At 42.3% G+C, this 19,362-nt stretch overlaps 5 protein-coding genes across 13 annotated transcripts; 1 reads left to right on the top strand and 4 right to left on the bottom strand.

Moving 5' to 3' along the window:
- Nucleotides 1-135: 135 nt before the first annotated feature.
- On the top strand, nt 136-1,463 carry LOC117578636 (odorant receptor 49b). The gene is made up of 4 exons (XM_034264246.1): nt 136-576; nt 648-1,030; nt 1,100-1,309; nt 1,362-1,463. The coding sequence occupies exons 1-4, from the start codon at nt 144-146 to the stop codon at nt 1,461-1,463; spliced, it is 1,128 nt and encodes a 375-aa protein (XP_034120137.1). The 5' UTR covers nt 136-143.
- A 993-nt stretch (nt 1,464-2,456) lies between these two features.
- Nucleotides 2,457-3,571, bottom strand: LOC117578644 (antigen 5 like allergen Cul n 1). 2 transcript variants are annotated; one of them, XM_034264259.1, is made up of 3 exons: nt 3,423-3,571; nt 2,917-3,356; nt 2,457-2,858 (listed from the first exon to the last, which is right to left on the bottom strand). In XM_034264259.1, exons 1-3 carry the CDS (start codon nt 3,543-3,545, stop codon nt 2,540-2,542), a joined length of 882 nt encoding a protein of 293 aa, XP_034120150.1. In that variant the 5' UTR covers nt 3,546-3,571; the 3' UTR covers nt 2,457-2,539. The 2 variants fall into 2 exon arrangements, with proteins under 2 accessions (XP_034120150.1, XP_034120158.1); XM_034264267.1 differs by having other exon boundaries at nt 2,457-2,837; nt 3,423-3,570.
- Nucleotides 3,572-3,678: 107 nt separating this feature from the next.
- Nucleotides 3,679-4,701, bottom strand: LOC117578657 (antigen 5 like allergen Cul n 1). Its single transcript, XM_034264281.1, has 3 exons — nt 4,534-4,701; nt 4,088-4,479; nt 3,679-4,025 (listed from the first exon to the last, which is right to left on the bottom strand). Exons 1-3 carry the CDS (start codon nt 4,687-4,689, stop codon nt 3,740-3,742), a joined length of 834 nt encoding a protein of 277 aa, XP_034120172.1. The 5' UTR covers nt 4,690-4,701; the 3' UTR covers nt 3,679-3,739.
- A 45-nt stretch (nt 4,702-4,746) lies between these two features.
- On the bottom strand, nt 4,747-5,698 carry LOC117578664 (antigen 5 like allergen Cul n 1). The gene is made up of 2 exons (XM_034264294.1): nt 5,126-5,698; nt 4,747-5,070 (listed from the first exon to the last, which is right to left on the bottom strand). The coding sequence occupies exons 1-2, from the start codon at nt 5,680-5,682 to the stop codon at nt 4,767-4,769; spliced, it is 861 nt and encodes a 286-aa protein (XP_034120185.1). The 5' UTR covers nt 5,683-5,698; the 3' UTR covers nt 4,747-4,766.
- A 441-nt stretch (nt 5,699-6,139) lies between these two features.
- LOC117578675 (atrophin-1) lies at nt 6,140-19,051 on the bottom strand. 8 transcript variants are annotated; one of them, XM_034264365.1, is made up of 5 exons: nt 18,822-19,051; nt 18,628-18,768; nt 6,842-6,965; nt 6,711-6,779; nt 6,140-6,628 (listed from the first exon to the last, which is right to left on the bottom strand). In XM_034264365.1, the coding sequence occupies exons 2-5, from the start codon at nt 18,728-18,730 to the stop codon at nt 6,469-6,471; spliced, it is 456 nt and encodes a 151-aa protein (XP_034120256.1). In that variant the 5' UTR covers nt 18,731-18,768; nt 18,822-19,051; the 3' UTR covers nt 6,140-6,468. The 8 variants fall into 8 exon arrangements, with proteins under 8 accessions (XP_034120256.1, XP_034120220.1, XP_034120196.1 ...); XM_034264329.1 differs by lacking the exons at nt 18,628-18,768; nt 18,822-19,051 and adding an exon at nt 17,728-17,866; XM_034264305.1 differs by lacking the exons at nt 18,628-18,768; nt 18,822-19,051 and adding an exon at nt 14,939-15,148.
- Between the last annotated feature and the right edge of the window lie 311 nt (nt 19,052-19,362).

The following is a 19,362-nucleotide window of genomic DNA, read 5'->3' as shown; positions in this document are numbered from 1 at the left end:
ACGCAAAAAAGAAAACCCTTTCAGCTGGGAGTCGATGCAAGACGTGCGCGCCACAACAAACCTGTTGGCAGAGTCTATAAAATGTTATAGCTAAGCGAAACAGCAGGGCATTCCATTAAAGTAGACAACCCAAGTTGAGTACAATGTTTGAAGACATCCAATTGATCAGCATGAACGTCAGGATTTTGCGGTTCTGGGCCCTGCTGTATGACAAAAACGTGAAGCGGTATGTCTGCCTCAGTCTGGCCTCTATGCACATCTTCACGCAGGTGGTGTATATGCTGACCACCAACGAGGGAATCACTGGCATCATACGCAATGGCTACATGCTGGTTCTGTGGATCAACACGGTACTGAGGGCCTACCTACTCATGCAGGATCAGGCTGGCTATGTGGGATTGATCCAAAGCCTGGCCACCGACTACTACGATCTGGCGAGTGAGAGCGACACGTACATCAGTGGCATGCTGAACGATTTGAATCGACAGGGTATGCTGATGGCCAGGGGCAATCTGTTCTTTGGCCTGCTCACCTGCATGGGCTTCGGCCTCTACCCTCTGAGCTCCAGCGAAAGAGGTAAGGCTGCTGTCAAACATCAAATTGTCAGAGGCCATGCAATCATGGCTTTTGTTCCTATCCATTCGCAGTGCTTCCGTTTGGCAGCCGGATACCTGGACTCGATGAGTATGCGACCCCCTACTATCAGCTGTGGTACGTCTTTCAGATGCTCATCACCCCCATGGGCTGTTGCATGTACATTCCGTACACAAGCCTCATTGTGGCCTTCATCATGTTCGGCATTGTCCGGTGCAAGGCCCTGCAGCACCGCCTGCGCCTCCTGGCCGTCCATCATCCGGCAGGTCATCGCGATTCGAGGCACCTAGCTACGGAGATAGCCCAGTGCATTCGCTATCAGCAGAGCATAATCGAGTATGTGGACAAAATCAATGGCCTAACCACCATGGTGTTCCTCTTCGAGCTGCTGGCCTTCTCCGCACTGCTCTGTGCGCTGCTCTTCATGCTCATCATTGTAAGTTCACAGTTTCCCCGATTAGAACTATGCAATCCATACTCGTATTTGTTCCCGTTCTGACGACAGGTCGACTCCAATGGTCAACTGATTATTGTCTGTCTCTACATCAATATGATACTGGCACAAATCCTGGCTCTGTACTGGTACGCCAACGAGTTGAGGGAACAGAATCTGGCCGTGGCCACAGCCGCCTACGAAACAGAGTGGTTCACCTTCGAAGGTCCCATGCGAAAGAATATTCTGTTCATGATTATGAGGGCACAGCGTCCTCCTTCTGTGAGAGACTAAAATGAATAATTAGAATCTCTTTAAACTATTTGACTTTCAGATATTGTTGGGAAACGTTCGGCCCATTACTTTAGAACTGTTCCAGAATCTACTCAATACAACATACACATTTTTTACGGTCCTTAAACGGGTGTATGGCTAAACTAGTGCAACACATTAAACTTCAATATGATTATGCACAATTGTCACGTACGTATAAAGGATCTCTCACTTCAATGTTTAATACCGTTCACAATTCAGCACACAATTTCACAATTCAATGAAAAGTTAATAAAAAATGGGGTTTTTATGAACAATTCACACAGCATTCAATTGTTATACCCCGGTATCCGAAGCATGCACGGGCATATTGTGTATGGGCAGAATACTTTTGATATCTGGCGTAAAACTGTGGTTTTTCCTAAGCTGTTCATTATTACAACCAAATGATGTCCTTATCTTAGTTATCTTTTTAGGTGGTTTACGCGTAACGGGTATCTTATGGTCGTACCAACGACCTTCGACCTGCTGCTGGTTTTGTTCTCCTTCATTTGTTGCATTTTATTGCGCATCATTTGTGGTTCACGCTGCGTTTGTCATTTTTTCCCCACTCGCTTGCAGTTAAAAAATGCATTCACCATATATGTACATATATATGCATGTATTTGTGTGTATATAATAGAGTGCGAATCAAATAGAAAAGAGGAAGAAGGCATGGAAAGTTTGCGATAAAAAAATTGTTTGCTAAAGTTGTCAACGAACTTTTTTGCTGGCTGACAGGTTGCCGAGGTGCGAAAACTGTCAAGCAGCGCGCAGCAGGATGCAGGACCGCCACCAGGACAGCCAGAGGCGAGGAGCAGGAACACCAGAGGAGCCGCGGGCAAAACACATTTCAATTTGCTTGACACTGTGCAGCTTAAATTCCGCAAAAAGGATTTATTCAGTTCATTATAATAGCGATAATGGCAAAAAGAGCCTTTAACTTTGAAACACTGCTGTACAGCAGATGGTCAACACCGAACCACAATTGGCTGGAGAATGCGCATAAAGGAGATCCTTTATATGGCACACCTATTAGAAATATTTTCTTTCTTTAATGGTACTTCCCCTGTCAAAGACTTTCCAAAAGGAAGACGCACCCAAGCGGTGTTTGGTGTTTTTTATTTATCAAAACCCTCCTTCGTTTCTCCCACACATTTTAACTTGGATAATGGTTTGTAAGTATTTGTAATTGATAACTTAATAGATGCCAAGGCCCTGCATGATTGAAGAGGTGTCGTAGATTTCATTGATCGAGCAGAGATTGATGAACATCGGATTGCGTCCGCTGCGGCATTCGGTGGCCGATCTGTCGCCGCTCTGGTATACAGGTGCATTCACATCGCTGGCCCGCACAAAGTTGCACGTCATGTACTGGTGGACACTGAGCAGCCACTGGCCCGCCTCGTTGCTGGTGTTACGGGACTCACGCAGAATGCCGCAGCCAACATGCGTGGTGCTGTCCCTCACGAGCTGTGTGAAGTAGGCAATGCACTTGCTGATGCGCAAGTAAAGAGTTCTGTGAGAGTCAAGTGGGGGGCGGACACTGGAGTTTATAGAGAGAGTTGGGGACCTACCTGCTGATGGGAGGACTGTAGGCGATGATATCGCGCATGGTGCACTCCTTGTACTCGGCAAACATCTGCTCCAGCGTGGCCTTGATCACCTCGTCCTCGGTGTGGTATTCGACTGTGTGATCGGTGGTGCTGCCAGGAACGGGCCGTTCGGGTGCACCCTGCCAGCCGCCCTCGGCCACCACCTGGGCCACGTTGCGGAACTGCTCGCTGTTGCGGCAATGATCGTTGACCAGGGCACACCGCTTCACATTCAGCTCGGCAAAGCTGGCCAGCTCCGGGTCCCACTGAAGCGTCGCCATGCGCGTGGCCGGGCTGAAGCCCAACAGATCGCCCCTGGCAATCCGATCGCGGTACTCGTTCAGCTCGTTAAGAATCATGTTGCGACGATTGGGCGAAATGCGAACCACATGTGCATCCGGACTGCAGCTTTCCGCCAATTCCTGCAACGATCAAGCCAACGCTAAACAATGTATCATCCCTGCTGTCTCCCTACGCCACGCTCTTACGCCAAAATTATTGCAGGCAATGTGCCTCTCCGGGCCGGGACACAGGGCAGGATCGCAGTAGTCAAAGGCGCTAGTGCTCCAGAGGTGCCACAGCAACAGCAGCAGCCACTTTGTGTCCAACATCTCGACAAGGCAGCCAACTTAGCCAGCTCTGACCTCGCGGGCGGTCTCTTATAGAGTTCGCTCCCCAAATCGATTACTGCCCAAGCGGATCTATCAGTTGACCCAATTCGACACCCCACCAGACCCGTTTGGATACGTAGCATGTTCTGGTAGCAGGTTCAGAGTTTATTCACTCATTCAGTGTCAGTTACAACTCAGCTAAATTGGCCGCCAGTCACTTCATCGTCGCCAATGGTATTGGCGTCGACCTGTTCGATGCGATCGCATAGGAATCTATAGATCTTGCTCTTGCCGGAGCTGCACATTTCCCCGGGTATGGTGGCCACCTCGTAGTGCGGATTATTGTTCACGTTGGCCCGCGAGAAGTGACAGAGAAGGTTGAGGGAAATTGTCGCATTGGCATCGGCCCTGATGCGAATGGCGCAGCCCATGCGATTCCCATTGTCCTGAATGAGGGGAACATAGTGGCCCACGCAGGATCTGGTGGTGCGTGCATGAGAGATAAATGGGACAACTCCTCTCTACATCTGCCATTCACTCACCCTTCGGACAGGGGCTGCAGCTTGTGGTATTTATCCATGCGGCAGCCCAGAAGATCGATGTATAGCGATGGCAGAAGCTTATTCATCACCAGATTGGCGACTTTGCCGTTCTGCGCCATCGTGCCGCTTAGCTGGGTGGTGGCCACATAATGATACTTCTCTGTGTTTGAGCAGAACCTGGCCTTCTCATCGCACTGACGCACCAGCAGGCTGGCCAACAGCTCCAGATTACGGTCCCAGCCCATGGTGGGCATACGGCCAGCCACCGAGAAGTTGCCCGCGCCACTAGCCACGTAGTTGCGCATGATATTGATGCTTTGCAGCATGCGCTGCCGCAGGCCGCCGTTCACAAATATGATATGATTGCCCTTGCCACAGTTCGGTGCAAAATCCTGCAAAATTTGTAGGATAAGAGTTTTCCGTTAAACCAATTGACTTGGTCATACCTTGGTCTTGATGCAGCCCACATGGGTCGCTTGGGTTGAGCAGAGATCTGTTCTACACAGGTTCGTGTTCCTCACAGTTGGCTTCAGTTCTCCAAAACCATCCGCTGTGCGTGGCAGCAAGGGGAGCAGAGAGAGCAGCAATAGTGAGTACATCATTCGATGTACCCTTCTGTGTGTCATCGCCATCGTGGCACGAATAACTCAGATCTCGGATCAAGCTAATTTGCTTTTCTTTATTCAGCACCCGTGACCGATTGGGGCAAATGGAGAGTGTCCAATTGCACAGCATTCGGATTGATAAGCTCCTCGAGCGAGCAGAGTCCCTGGTAGTTGGCATTTGCCCCAGAAAAACACCATTCACCCGGATGCACACTCTCTACGTAAACACGCTGGCTGAAAATCTTCCCACGCGAGAATTGACAGAGTAGTCCGTAGGAGTACTGACCGCTGCCGTTGCCGGTACGCCGCTCCATCAACGCACAACCAATATGTTCGGCATGGTCTTGGACCAGCTGAGTGAAGTATCCGCGGCATTTTCTGAAATTGAAGCTCATCTGGGGTAATTCAGTCCATCCCTGGCGATTCGGCTTACCCATCTTTCGGTGGCCTAATCGCATTGATGTGATCGATCGTGCATCTCTTGTGATCGTCCATCCAGAACTGCAGCACATACTGCACAACCGAATGTGCTGTCTTCGCATTGTGCTGCCATCGAGTTCTCCCATAGATGTAGGATACATACTTAAACTCGTTCGTGTTGCTGCAGTGCTCTTGCAAATTATCGCAGCCTCGCAGAGCGAACTTGGCCAGCCCTGCCAGCTCCTCGCTCCATCGCAACGTGCTCATTCTGGCTGCTGGTCTGAATGGAGGATACCTTCCCAGAGCTATGGCATTGCGGAATGAGTTTAGGCTAGACAACAGCTGTGCCTGCAGATGCATGGGAAACTGCAGGATGACCGCACCAGTGCCGCAACTCTCATGAAAGTCCTTGCCAAAGAAACCATAGATTCCACGCGGACATACCCCATAATTCTCACAGCCAATGTGCCTACTCAATGGCGGGCAGAGATCCTTCCTACAGTAATCTGTGGAACCCACTTCATTGCTGATCAACATCAGACAGACCGCTATTCTAAGCTTGAACCGCATCTCAAGAAAATAATTTGACTGATATGTAGGGGAGTCGGGCAAGGCAACCCAGACTGTGGCGTTGTGCGGTAGATTACACGGAATTATTTTAAAGTAGCGTGTTAATCGCCCTCAAGTTGAGGGAAAACGTTTTGCATCTGAAATATCTTATCGTCAGGGATCACCCTCAACTTTAACCAGTTCTAGCGGACACATCAAAATATTCTTATTTTAAACACTTTGGAGGAGCAAACCCAGCAAACACCTATTCCATAATACACTCTTAACTATAAACGCTTCCGTTTCAAGTTCCGATAGTGCACATCGGAATACACAAAATGGGAGTGTATTTGATGTGCACTTCGTTGTTATTATGTTTTTATGTTTGCTTTTATATTGTTTAACATTAACACTTCACGTACATATGTATAGTGGATGTTTGGTTTGTGTATGATTCCTTAATGTAGAAATATATAAATTAAATGTAAGCTTAGGCTGCTGCTAAGACTATATTATATGTACAGATACATACATCACAAGGAATATATAAAAATGGCTTATTTTGCTGTCGCTTTTACTTTGGTCTTCTCTTGGGAGGCGAGAAACGAATCTTGACTAATGTGGAAGTGGAATTCATTTTTGGATAATCAGTGTACACACGATGCATTGGGAGATGTATAAAGAATTACAAAACTAATGAAATCGACGAGTATAGAAGCGTATATCGACAAAAACAGAATAAAATGCTCTCAAAAACGTTTCGCTGAATCAGTTTCAACCGAGGTGGTGGTCTCCACAGCTCTAACGTTACTGCCCGAAGTTGGGGTTGTAGGGCGACTGCTTCTCATAACCAGCGGGCATCACACTTGGCCCGGGACTTGCAACGGCCATGTCGTATGTCGGGGGATTCATATTCGCTGCTCCAGCTCCAGGATATGGGGGATATGCAACTCCATGCGTGTGCGTGCTGCAAGTGTGGAAACAAAATATTAATATTTGCATTTCATTTGAACTTTACTAGGGCCAGGGCCCTAGAGCAAAGCACCTACCCTGGCATTGGCATCGGCATCTGCTGATGTTGCTGTTGCATCGGCATGGGCATCTGAACAGTCACATTGCTGTAGAGGAAAGACATTGATATATAAAATGAAATTTTCATTTCGCACCCCCTTGCACTTACCCAGTGGTCTGTGCCGGATAGGGAACAGCGTAGGCATTTCCGGCCGGATATCCGGGCGGGGGAAGCTGGGTAACCGGATAACCGCCAGGGGCTGTGTGGGTGGCGGATGTTACCACAACGGGAGCTGCAAAAATAGAGATTAGAAATGGGAAACTACAAAACGAAATACTATGCTAAAGTTAATGAAAAATTTTATATTCCTCAAATATATCTAAAAGCTTTATGAAATTCAAAAAGTAGAGTTTCGAACTGATGTACCGATGGACCGATGAGCAACTTCACTGACTTCGTTTTCAGCGTTGCGTCCTAGATTTTTAGCGTTATGGTATACAAAAGCAGTTCATATTTTTGTATCCTCTTACTGGCCAACACGGATCGTATCTAATCAGTGCTCAATGATAAGCCACCTGATAAGCCATTGCCAACGCAGTGATGACTCAGCTGCTCTTATAATGCGAAATGAACCGAATTTGCAAAATTTTTTTTTGTGTCTATTACGATTATTTATGTATTTACCACATTCACCGATTGAGTAGCCAACATTTCGGGCAGCTTTCTGCCGGCGTCGTATGCAAACTAAAGCCGTGGTAACGGTAAATATGGTAAAGCCGATAAACAGCCCCAAAAACATATCGTTAATTTCCGATTTCTGGACAGAAATCGAAGACAACACAAACGCCTACCGATCCCTCACTAAGCAAACTGAAAATGTCACATATGACAGACAGCTCTGTCAATTCTATATACGGAATGTGCCGCCTAATCAATGGCCGATTATGGCCCAACCGATAAGAATTTACGATGACTACGATATATCCATGCACATATTTGCTTTCCTTGGTGTAGTTTTGGATTGCGATTGTTACCATCATTGATTGTGTATCCAACATTTCGGGCTGCTTTCTGCTTGCGTCGTATGCAAACCACAACCGAGGTGGCCACAAATATAGTGAAAGCAATGGACAGAGCTATGAAAAATGCCAACATTTCAAATGCAGAGAACACAAACACCTTCGTGTCAGGTTGGAAAACAAACTGAAAAGCTCTGTCAGTCGAGAGCTGTATTTTTTCCCACACCCAGACCGTGTCTAATCAATGGCCGAGTATGGCCCACACGATAAGCGATTACGTCTGGGCGGGATGACACACAATACATATGTTTAGATTTCTTTGTGACAATAACTTGTGATTCTATACGTTGATTTTTTACCTATTCTCCTGAACTTCTTGACCATGCAGAATAGTGTTAAAAACATACAAAAGCCGACAATTAAAAACACAGTACAAGATATTATGGGAATTATGGAGGAATCCATTTCTATAACAAAAAACCATAAAACACAATGCTTTCCGTTGGAGCACGCGAAAACAAACTGATATATTTATGGTTATTAACACAAATGGTTAAATTGACTATTGACTGATACGGAAATCGGCTGCTTGATTGTATGAATCGTATTTTTTGGAGGGAACTCCCCGTGAGACCCACCTGCACATTTGGTTAGCTGCGCCCTTTGATTGCGTCCGCGGGTGAGAAATGCGGCCACAGACGTCAGGAAGAAGACAGAGAATGTGAAGAAGAGTATCCAATATAAGCCAGAATCATCCATGATATTAGAACTTTAAAGCGACATTCACGGCATCGACTGTGCACAAAGACTAAACCCGAAATGCACAGCCAAAGCGGCTAGATTCGCAGTCGGAAAAATGCCGAGTAATGGCCAAAGAAAAGGGCAATCGCACTCATAAAGATAACTTATCAGAGCACTCACATTCGCATTCGCACTCGCAGTAGAACTACATATTTGCCACGAAACTTACGGCGATCGTTGAGCGCCTGAATGCGACGACGTTGACGACGCCCCAAATACACTGCACTGACCAGCACACTGCTACTCACGAAGTAGAAGAGCAGCTTGACGAGCAATCTCATAGCCTGAACGTACAGGTGGGTATTGTGGTAGAACTCTTCCGTCTGGTAGTTGGTTCCAGCGTTAGGTTGGTCATATTTTGGCTTAGATCACGTCTCTGGCCACTATCCAGGCATAGACCACCACAAGTGCCACCAGAATTGACAGAGATCCGAACTCGAATGCCAGGAACTTACAATTCAAATGCATTCGCTGCGAAATTCTCTCGACTACATCGAATATGGTGGCGTTCATGCTGAGAGGTTTCGACTGAACTAAATGGGTCAGATAATAATTGTCTCGATGGGCCTGCCATATGATGATTAAGTGAGGCGCATAAAGGTTATATTTGGCAATTAGTAAATTGGTAAAATTAACGAATTGATTCCAGCTGGGTAATCTAACTGGAAGCAGTTGAAAGAATACACCAGTGTCATTTATCAATCACAGTCTGCTAATCAGTGTTTTCAAATATGTATATATAATGAAAGCCCAGAGTCATTGTCTGCACTTCACTTGGCATTACAAATCCTTAATCTTTTAAAGCATATTTATAGCGTAAGTAAGAGTAAGTAAATCAGTTAATACGTGGAATACGTGTCTAAACTCTGTAGGACAGACAGAAATATTATATAGTTAATGGTATATAAAGGATATTCATAAACTTTGGTCAAATGTCGTCAAAAGGTCACTCAAGCAAGGTCACCATTTTCATTGACGTTCTGGTATTGAATGGCATAATTGGTTATAAATTAGCAGTTCATTTCCTTATCGCTTAGCCAAAATAATGGTTCATTAGAGCATTCATTAGATCATCTCTTTTAATGTATGCTTAGATGTGTAGCTTCATGTTGGGTTTTCGTAAGAAAAAAAGGATACAAGCCACATGAGAGAATAAAAGATCCAGTCATCTCGCAATCGGTTTTACACAATAAAATGTAAACTTTTTGCGCATACATGTATCTATTATTCTTTATTATAGAATCACTGACACGCATATTTTTTTGTTCATTTAAGGCATAAATTAAAGACATAGCAGATAACCAAGAGTGTTTTTGGTGGGTAAATCCAAAATAACAACAATTTCTTACAGAAGCGAATCGACTAAGTAGATCGAAGACATGAAAAGCTAGCAAGAAAACGCTAAATGACGTCATTCAAAAGCTCTGCCATGACCAGTGGCTGCAATTCAGGTTATTTGAAGTCGAGCTTTTTCCCACTTGCTGCTGGCTTGGAACTCATTTTGATAAGGGAATTACCTATTTTTCTTTGCTGCGAATCTAATTTAGATAATCCTATTTAACAAAGGTGACTAATATTCTGGAGCAATCACAGTATGCAGAAATACTCACAAGGGATGCATAAGTATCAATCTGTTTCATTATATGAAGAATATTCTTAACAACAACTAAAATGTCAAATTAAAATTTAGAAAGATTCAATATGTATTATTATGTGTTCCAAAAATTTTTGAAAAACTTTTTACACAAAGTTCCATTTTGTGGGTACTTTTTTGATCAAACTTTATATAATAAACAGGTTTAAGTACTCCCAAAATCAGACAGCAAATAATAATAAGGATGAATACCATATTGATCACATTAATGGTCACGCGAGTCGTATTATTATCACGATTATCACGTCTTCATAAAATATTGTTCCATTCTATACAACTTGAAACCAGAACAAAACACGTTTGAATACAACGAACTGAAACCATCGAGTGATCAACTAACTCTCGGAGATTTCCTGGGTTCCTGGACTTCCAGTACAATACACACAAAAAAAATAAAAAAGTTCATGCAATCACACCTCTCAGGAGAATTTAGTCCGATAGACCAACTATTTCCTTTGGCCTTCTGGGAGTGACCATGTTCTGCTCTGTTCACGTGTGGAGCCGGTCTCGCGAGATGCTGAATGCAGATCCACTGATTAATTTACTCATTGGCAAGACGTTTGAGTGCCCAAACTCAGCTGAAATAAGCTGATGTCCCCCATTGATTGCTGAACAAGAACATCAAAACTTACGAGAGTGTTAGGAATCAGCGTTCCAACTATGTAATGAGATCTTTGATCATCTAATACATTTCCCTGTCCCTATATGTACACGCAATAATCCAATGGCAGTACCTTCTTCCTTCCCCCGTTTGCAACAACACAGGAAGGACCAGCAGCAACGCAGACAGGGAATGATGATTAGGATGAACACTACTCTGATCACTATATAGAGGTGAAAGGCATTCATTCTATCAAGTTTATTACTATAAGTCACTTTAATTGTATTATATTCCATTCTGTACGACTTGCGAACGCAACAAAAAACGAGAAGGGATGTGTGAGACGCTTCTTACGCGTCACAACTTTTATACCCGGCACTCAGGACTACATCTAGATGTAGAAGACATCGCCAACCACTAGATATCGTTCACATTACAGAACACGTAGTAAAAAGCCTACTAAATAAAATGCATCAAAAAAATTGGATCAGTTAATCGTATTTTCCAATTTATGAGATATTTAAAACAGCAATAAAATTGGTACTTTTTCCCTGCACATTCTGTGCAATAATGACCGTTAGGTTTCACAGCAGATTTTTCGAAAGTGGCGCCATCTATGAAATTTTCTCGTACGCAACTTTGATGGTCACTCTTTTTCTAATACAGAGCGTATTACATGTATGTTCTTTAGCAACAAACTTCTGTCAGTATGTCGTAAATGCAACAACTCAATAGCTTAATGCTACAAATTCATTTTACTTATACAAAATACTAATTGCTCCAGGCCATAAGCCCTTTGCGCTAATTTGGCGTAAACAGCCACCAAAACTGGTCATTGGGACAATAGTGCATCTGCACCTCAGCGGTGTTTTGTCAAATTTTAAATTTTTTCTTCATCTGTCATCTACAACACTTCTCACACCAACAATTTGGTGATCTGATAGATATGGCCATTTCCTACGGAATGGCGTTTTTAGTTTTCTTGTATTTAAAAACTGTAGATTTGGGGGGTTTTCGCCCTTTTGCGGGGGGCGGAAGGGGGCGTGGCTCATTTTTTAAATACACTGGTTTCAGTGTGAGCATACAGCAGTCCGAAGCCAACATTTGGTGGCTCTAGCTCTTATAGTCTCTGAGAACGAGCCGACAAACAGGACGGACAGACAGAAGGACGGACAGACAGACATGGCTCTATCGACTCGGCTATTGATGCTGATCAAGAATATATATACTTTATGGGGTCGGAAACGCTTCCTTCTGTGCGTTACATACAACCGTTATTCGCACAAATACAATATACCCTACAATATTTACTCTTTGAGTACCGGGTATAAAAACACGTTTGAATACAACGAACTGAAACTATTGACTGCAGTGCAGCACTATCATCACAGTAATCCAAACCTCTCAATAAAATTTACTGCAGTAGATCATATCGGCGCTTCGGCCTTCTGGCCGTTTCTCGAGCTTTCTCTTTACCGTGGAAAGCCGAGAAGACGATCGTGGACAGGAGCTGACAGAAAACAAGAAACAAATGCAAATTTCGCAGCCTGCTTTTGGGCAACGTTCGAAAGTCTTACAAAATAAGTACGAACGAGAAGGGAATTTCAGATAAGTATACGTGAGCTACCTTTTACTCCTAATTCACTACCCTGGGATATTTTTATCATATTTAGCTCAAAATTGTTGACTAATCATGAATTTCGTAACTTTTGTCGATATATCGAAGAGTAGGACGAACCATTTTGAATGGTACATAACCAGCGTTTGGAAATTTAAGGAAAAGCGGGTTGTTCTTTACTACGTCTCATCAGAGCCCTCCCAACAACTTGTGGACGGAAAACATCAAATCAATTTTTTATTTACCCTGCAGACATATCCTCACCCTTGACACTATTTTGTTGTTTCCAGCTATTACAAAAAAAATTTATTTATAAGCGTTTTTCGAAGCCGATAGAGGATGATGAATAATTGTTTCAGAGTGCAATAAAAGCCTTTTAATGGTTTTTCTTGTTCTTTTTATACCCGGTATTCGAGGAGTAAATAGGGTATGTATTTGTATTTGTGCACAAAGTATGTATGTAACGCACAGAAGGAAACGTTTCCGACCCCATGAAGTATATATATTCTTGTTATTGATGCTGATTCAATAGCCGAGTCGATTGAGCCATGTGTGTCTGTCCGTCAGTCTGTCCGTCCGTCCGTCGGTCTTGTTGAGCGCCTGGATCTCAGAGATCATAAAAGCTAGAGCCACCAAATTTGCATCCAGACTTCTGTATGATCACACTGTTACAAGTGTATTTCAAAAATGAGCCCCACCCCCTTCCGCCCTCTCAAAAGGGCGGAAACCTCCCAAATCTCAAATTTTGAAGATAAAAGAAAACGCCATTCTGTAGGGAATGACCATATCTATCAGATCATCAAATTGGGATCCGATAGGATCATTATTATGGCCACAATGAAGAAATTAATTTCCAGTGGCTAAACCCACCCTGTCCCGCAGCTTTTGTTGTTTTTTTTCACATTCTCTCATTCACACTCTGCTTCGGCCTTTGCCTCTGCCGCGAGTCTGGAGTGTGTGGATCTAGGGAAGGGCGGCGAGCTAACGGATAGTGTTGGTGTGAGAAGTGTTGTAGATGTAGATGACAGATGAAGAAAAAATGGTACATTTGACAAAGCACCGAACTATGGTCCCAATGACCACTTTTCTTGGCCAAAAGCTAATTTTTTAAAGTTAAAACCAAGACGTGGTTTTTGGCGCTCTGTACTAGAAAAAGAGTGACTACGCGTACCAGAAATTTTGTAATCCAGCAAAATCAGCTGTGAGACCCAGCGGTCATTATTGAAAAGCACGTGCAGTGAAAAAGTATCAATTTTATTGCTGTTTTAAATGTCTCATAAATTGAAAAATACGATTAACTGATCCAATTTTTATGATGAATTTTATTCAGTAGGGTTTTTACTACGTGTTTTGTAATATGAACAATATCTAGTAGTTGGCGATGTCTTCGTAATTGTATGTCAAAGTGAGGCCTTCAATATGTATCAGTTCGTAGTGAAAACTAATTTCTGAAAAAGTTTTTTTAATAGAGTGCCACCTAGTACCACCCTGAAACCTATTGTGTGTTGTAGAGCAATAAATGATTGTTAAAATGTATATAGTCAGAAATTCCACATTTGACCACAACTCCTACAATTTGCATTTATAGATCATAACCTCAAATGAGAAATTGCAATGTTTTTTCGCCATTTGGAACACAGTTAAGAAGAAAATTGTAAAGTAGGGTGCCACTTTGCATTGCCTTTAAGCCACAGTATTAGTCACTAGCTATTTTGGAGGGCTAGAGTTTGATATCCAGTGTAATATTGTTTTATAATGGAAACTCCTATGGAGAATGCTTTATGGGACAAAAACTTCGATTATATTGGATTTTTAAGCTGTTATAATTGGTGCCACGACTTTTTTTTATAGAATCTTGCAATGCTAAACATATTCCCATTCTTATTTTTCTTCTAACATTTGAAAAAAAAATAAAAACCGATTTTTCCTTAAAAAAGGCGGTGCCACGCCCATTTTCTTAAAAAACATGCCCCCTTAGTGCATCGCTAAGGTGCAGATGTAGTACCGAGTGCCGGGTATAAAAGTTGTGACGCGTAAGAAGCGTCTGACACGTCCCTTCTCGTCTTATAAGCTGACAAGCAGCCTACGGATAATGTGTGTGTTACATATACATATACATATACATATACATATACATATACATATACATATACATATACATATACATATACATATACATATACATATACATATACATATACATATACATATACATATACATATACATATACATATACATATACATATACATATACATATACATATACATATACATATACATATACATATACATATACATATTTACAGTGATTATACTATTATTTAGTGATCAGTTAAATATAAATTGATGGAAGAACAAAGTGCTTAAATGTAAAAACAAAGCGAGAAATTTACACTCTCGGTTTGCAGGCACCTGAATCGGGTTTCTACAAGAGTTCTTTAGATAATCAAACTACTCCTTAACAGGTACTTTGGTCTAGTAATATAATTTTATCTACAATTGTTCACAATCATCGCTAATTGTCATCCAAATGCAAGTAGAACGATAGCACTGGGAATGTTAGATACTAACTTGTTTCAATGATACCCTTATCCTTTGCCTTTTGCTCCCTCTTGCGGATGGCAGAACGTATTATGACCGTTAGTATTGCACAGAGAACCACCACGAATATCGAGCACAGGATAATCGTTGAGATCGTCTGATCCCTTTCACCCGGCACATGTGGCATCCTTTACGATTGGTTTTTAATATATGTAGCTACTATATTCGATTGGAAGCTATTTCAGTCTTTCAGAATTGTTCATTTGGATTCAAACTTCTACTCCACAGAATGTCAAATGCTCCTCTTGTTCATTGCGCAGACGTTGGACAGTGACTGCGCGACGAGTGTTGCCTCCTTATAGGTTTTGGTAAGAGTCCCCCCAGACGAGCTCACCCGTATCCCAACAGAGTGGGTTTCGGCATTGGAAGAGCAGATAAGATTAGGGGCCGTAGCATTGGCTGTAACGTTTAACGCGTATTGCGATTAAAGTCACCATATAGTCCTGATACCAAGCCGAATGAGAGCATGGAGCCGTGGGGATCATAAATACTGTCAAGTGGACTGCGTATTTACAGCTCAAAACCTACGTCAATTGTACGAATCAATCAAAAACGAGCTCCAAAATTATAGCCATAAGAAAAGGCCAAAATGTAAATGGGTAAACCAGACACCACCCTAAGCCCTCATGCCTAAGCTATAATCCCCATCTTGAAGGTAAAGTGTGAGCCTATTAAATTACGCTTATCAGAACACATGTAGAGTGGTCGATCCAAAAGAGAGATCAAAACCAGACAGCATCGAAATTCTATGAGAAATCGTGGAAATAATCTCAGATGGTCGTCTAAAGTCTTATCAAGTGCTGGGCCAACACAAAAACTCTGTTTACATCCCATTGTTAAGTATTTCATTCTCGGTTGTTGAACTCATGAGTATACAGACATTCTGATCTTCAAACAGATCATTTTTTATACCCGGTACTCGAATAGTAAATAGGGTATATTGTATTTGTGCACAAAGTGAATGTATGTAACACACAGAAGGAAACGTTTCCGACCCCATAAAGTACTGTATTCTTGATCAGCATCAACAGACGAGTCGATTAAGCCATGTCTGTCTGTCCGTCCGTCTGTCTGTCCGTCCGTCTTTCCGTCCGTCCGTCTTGTTGAGCGCCTGGACCTCAGAGACCATAAAAGCTAGAGCCACCAAATTTTGCATCCAGACTTCTGTATGCTCACACTGTTACAAGTGTATTTAAAAAACGAGCCACGCCCCCTTCCGCCCCCGCAAAAGGGCGAAAAACTTCCAAACCTACAATTTTGAAGATAAAAGAAAACTAAACATTCCATATCTATCAGATCACCAAATTGGGATCCGATTGGATCATTATTATAGCCAGAATGAAGATATTAATTTGCAGTGGCTATTCACATTCTCTCATTCACACTCTGCTTCTGCTTCACACGGCCCCTGCCTCTGCCGACTTTTAACCCACCCCGTCACGCAGCTTATATTTGTTCTTTTTGTGTGCGGGCGCTGCCTCTGCCGCGAGTCTGCAGTGTGGAGGGCGGCGAGATAACGGAGCGGGTTGGTGTGAGTAGTGTTGTAGATGTATATGACAGATGAAGAAAAATGTTATATTTGACAAAACACCGCTAAGGTGCAGAAGTGATACTGAGTGCCGGGTATAAAAGTTGTGACGCGTAAGAAGAGTCTCACACGTCCCTTCTCGTTTCTTCTCTTCCTTCTCTGTTGTCTAAGATGGAGTAAGAAAACGACTATGTTTTCCCATATCAGACAATATTTTCATGCTTCATTATCTGTGCCGATAATATCTAAATCGCCCAAGTCATATTTTGATATAATTTTCAACTTCTATGAGCCTAAAAAACTAAATGAATCGGATTAAATGTAACCTAAATTAATTGTGTTGAAAGTCATAATAATTAGAGGGTTAACTAAGAGATATCAGGAAAGTCATTCCGTGAGTCAGCTACGTGAAATTCGATCTGTAATAATGATACGATAGAATAAATTCGGTGTGATAACACTGGAGCTTGCTGCGGAGTTTGCACACGAATTGAATATACCCCTACTGCCGTGAGTGCCGGTTAAAAAAATGTTTCTTCAAATGAATAGAAATGTTGGTATTGCTCCGATGAAATGAATTCGGTTTGAAAATACAGGAGTTTGCACACGAACTTACCCCTGGTACTCTGTGAGAGTGCCGGGTCCAAAAATTGATCTTCAAATAAATATAAGTTGATACATTGAACTCGTTGTTTACTGCGGAGTTTGCACACGAATTAAATATACTCCTGGTACAATGTGAGAGACGGGTACAAAATTGAATTCGTTGTTTTCTGGGGAGTTGGCACACGAATTGAATATAACCCTGGTACTCTGTGAGTGTCGGGTATAAAAATTGTTCTTTAACAGAAGTCGGTGTATAAAGATCAAGTAGATAAATAAATCTACTCCACTAGTGCGCATTCTAAGTGTGCTTTTTCACTAACCAAATTGACGTCAAAGGTTTTTCGAGGCAGATTGTCGCCCAATGTCGCCCAATGACACACGAAAACACACCCTAATCGAAGTGGGAAAACCACATTGCTAATTTGTAATATTTGCTAATAAATTAAAGCGATAATCTACATATATACATTTAGTACAGCACCCAATGCAAATGGCGACATATGTTATTTGGACACTTGTAGAAACGACGATTAGATTTCGATGGCTCTTGTGTTTGAAGTTGTTCCCAGAACCTAAACATACAGGGCCCGATCGGATCATCTGATGATGACTTTTCTCTGCTCACCCATTGTGGCTGCCAGACGAATTTGACGGGCCCGACGGATGCGTATCAGAACTAGGATCAACATCACTATGAAGAAGACCATCAGAATGGGGAACCAGATATCAAAGTATATATAAATCATTTCGAATGGGTTTTTTGTGCGACGTGTAGGGTTTTAGAGACCAGCGAGTACTGCAGGCAATTACTTTCGATGCCTTAATGGAACCCATATAGGTACGTACATTTGTATGTAGTTATCTATTAAAATAAATTGAAGCGATATCGAGGCAGTGCCACTGGGCGTGAGTCACAGGGAACTTGTAAATAAATGACTATGAGTCAATCTACCTATTGGAACTGCAGGGCATTTAGAAGAGTTTCCCAAAGACAGTGATCGTGATCGTTTCCAGCACAGATCGTTGGGGAAAATTGTTGTTTCAGGGAGTCTACCAAGAGAGTGGGAATAGTCGTAGGTAGTAAAACTCGTAAGGGGAACTCCTGGTCAGCCCATGGCTACACTGCGATACGCAATCTATACACTCGATAAGATATGAATAAATGAAGTTAATTAGACAATTATTTATACATTGATAAAGAAAATTACCTATATACTCTCACACGCGCACAAATATAAACATATAAAACATAATTGATTTTGTTTGCGAATCAGCGAACCAATAAAAGAATCAGTAATAAACAAATTCCAAAGAGAAGCAGTTCACCTTTTTGGAAAGCTTTTTCATACGTCTCTCTCTTTTTTTTGCAATCTCTTAGAAAATTCACTTTTCGTACAAACAAATTTTAGGCTAGCAAATTTGTATTCGCTCTAATCTGGAGAGCATCACATGTCTGCCGACTCCACTGAAGAGGCTATGAGTCATCCCCGCACTTATCTGATTAAAAAATCTGATCTCTACTCACTGGAGAGCACAGCGCCTTGACGCCTGCTCGTGCAGCAGTAGCCGCAACAGCTCATGATGAGGAACGTCAAGACAAAGAACATGAAAACACTCCAGAAATCCATGGCGAAATCGTCCAGGTCGTCAAACTCGAAGTCGTCCACTGCGGATTACACAAATGTAAAGAGATATGTTGATGGGGGGTTTCAAACTTACGTTTGTTTAGCTTCTGGGGAAATATTTAAGCGAAAAATCCACTTGTTGCAATCGGCTGCACAGCGATAAATGCACTGCTCAACCTTCAGTATTCTCTATGCACACGTGTACTGTGCAGTCCTCCAATCAATTTCACTCGCAAAACAGGGCACGCTGTTGGTTTAATCAATGTTTTAATAATCTAATCAAACGGCTAATCTGAAAAAACAATTATTTTGACGAACGGGTTAGTGTTGTAAGCAGTGTGACCGCGGATTTATCGATGAAGTATACCGCACGACACTCAAAAATCTACCTAAATATATCTTTTCATTTTTACAATATACCGTAAATATACCATGCATCTAAAATCATTTTCTTCGAGTTTGAAGTTTTATTTAATATTACTAGGCAAGTTAGGATTCTGAGCCCCAAAACTATAATTTAATCCTATTATCAATAAATTCCAATTCGATCCATAGTCAAAAGTTTCGAAACCCTATATTATTGAAAACTTAGGAATCTCATGAAATATACTATTATATGCAACACAAATTTTTAA

Source organism: Drosophila guanche, unplaced genomic scaffold (assembly GCF_900245975.1).
Source record: "Drosophila guanche unplaced genomic scaffold, DGUA_6, whole genome shotgun sequence".
NCBI lineage: Eukaryota > Metazoa > Arthropoda > Insecta > Diptera > Drosophilidae > Drosophila > Drosophila guanche.
Note: the sequence above shows the minus strand (reverse complement) of the source record. Positions and strands in the feature narration are given on the sequence as shown.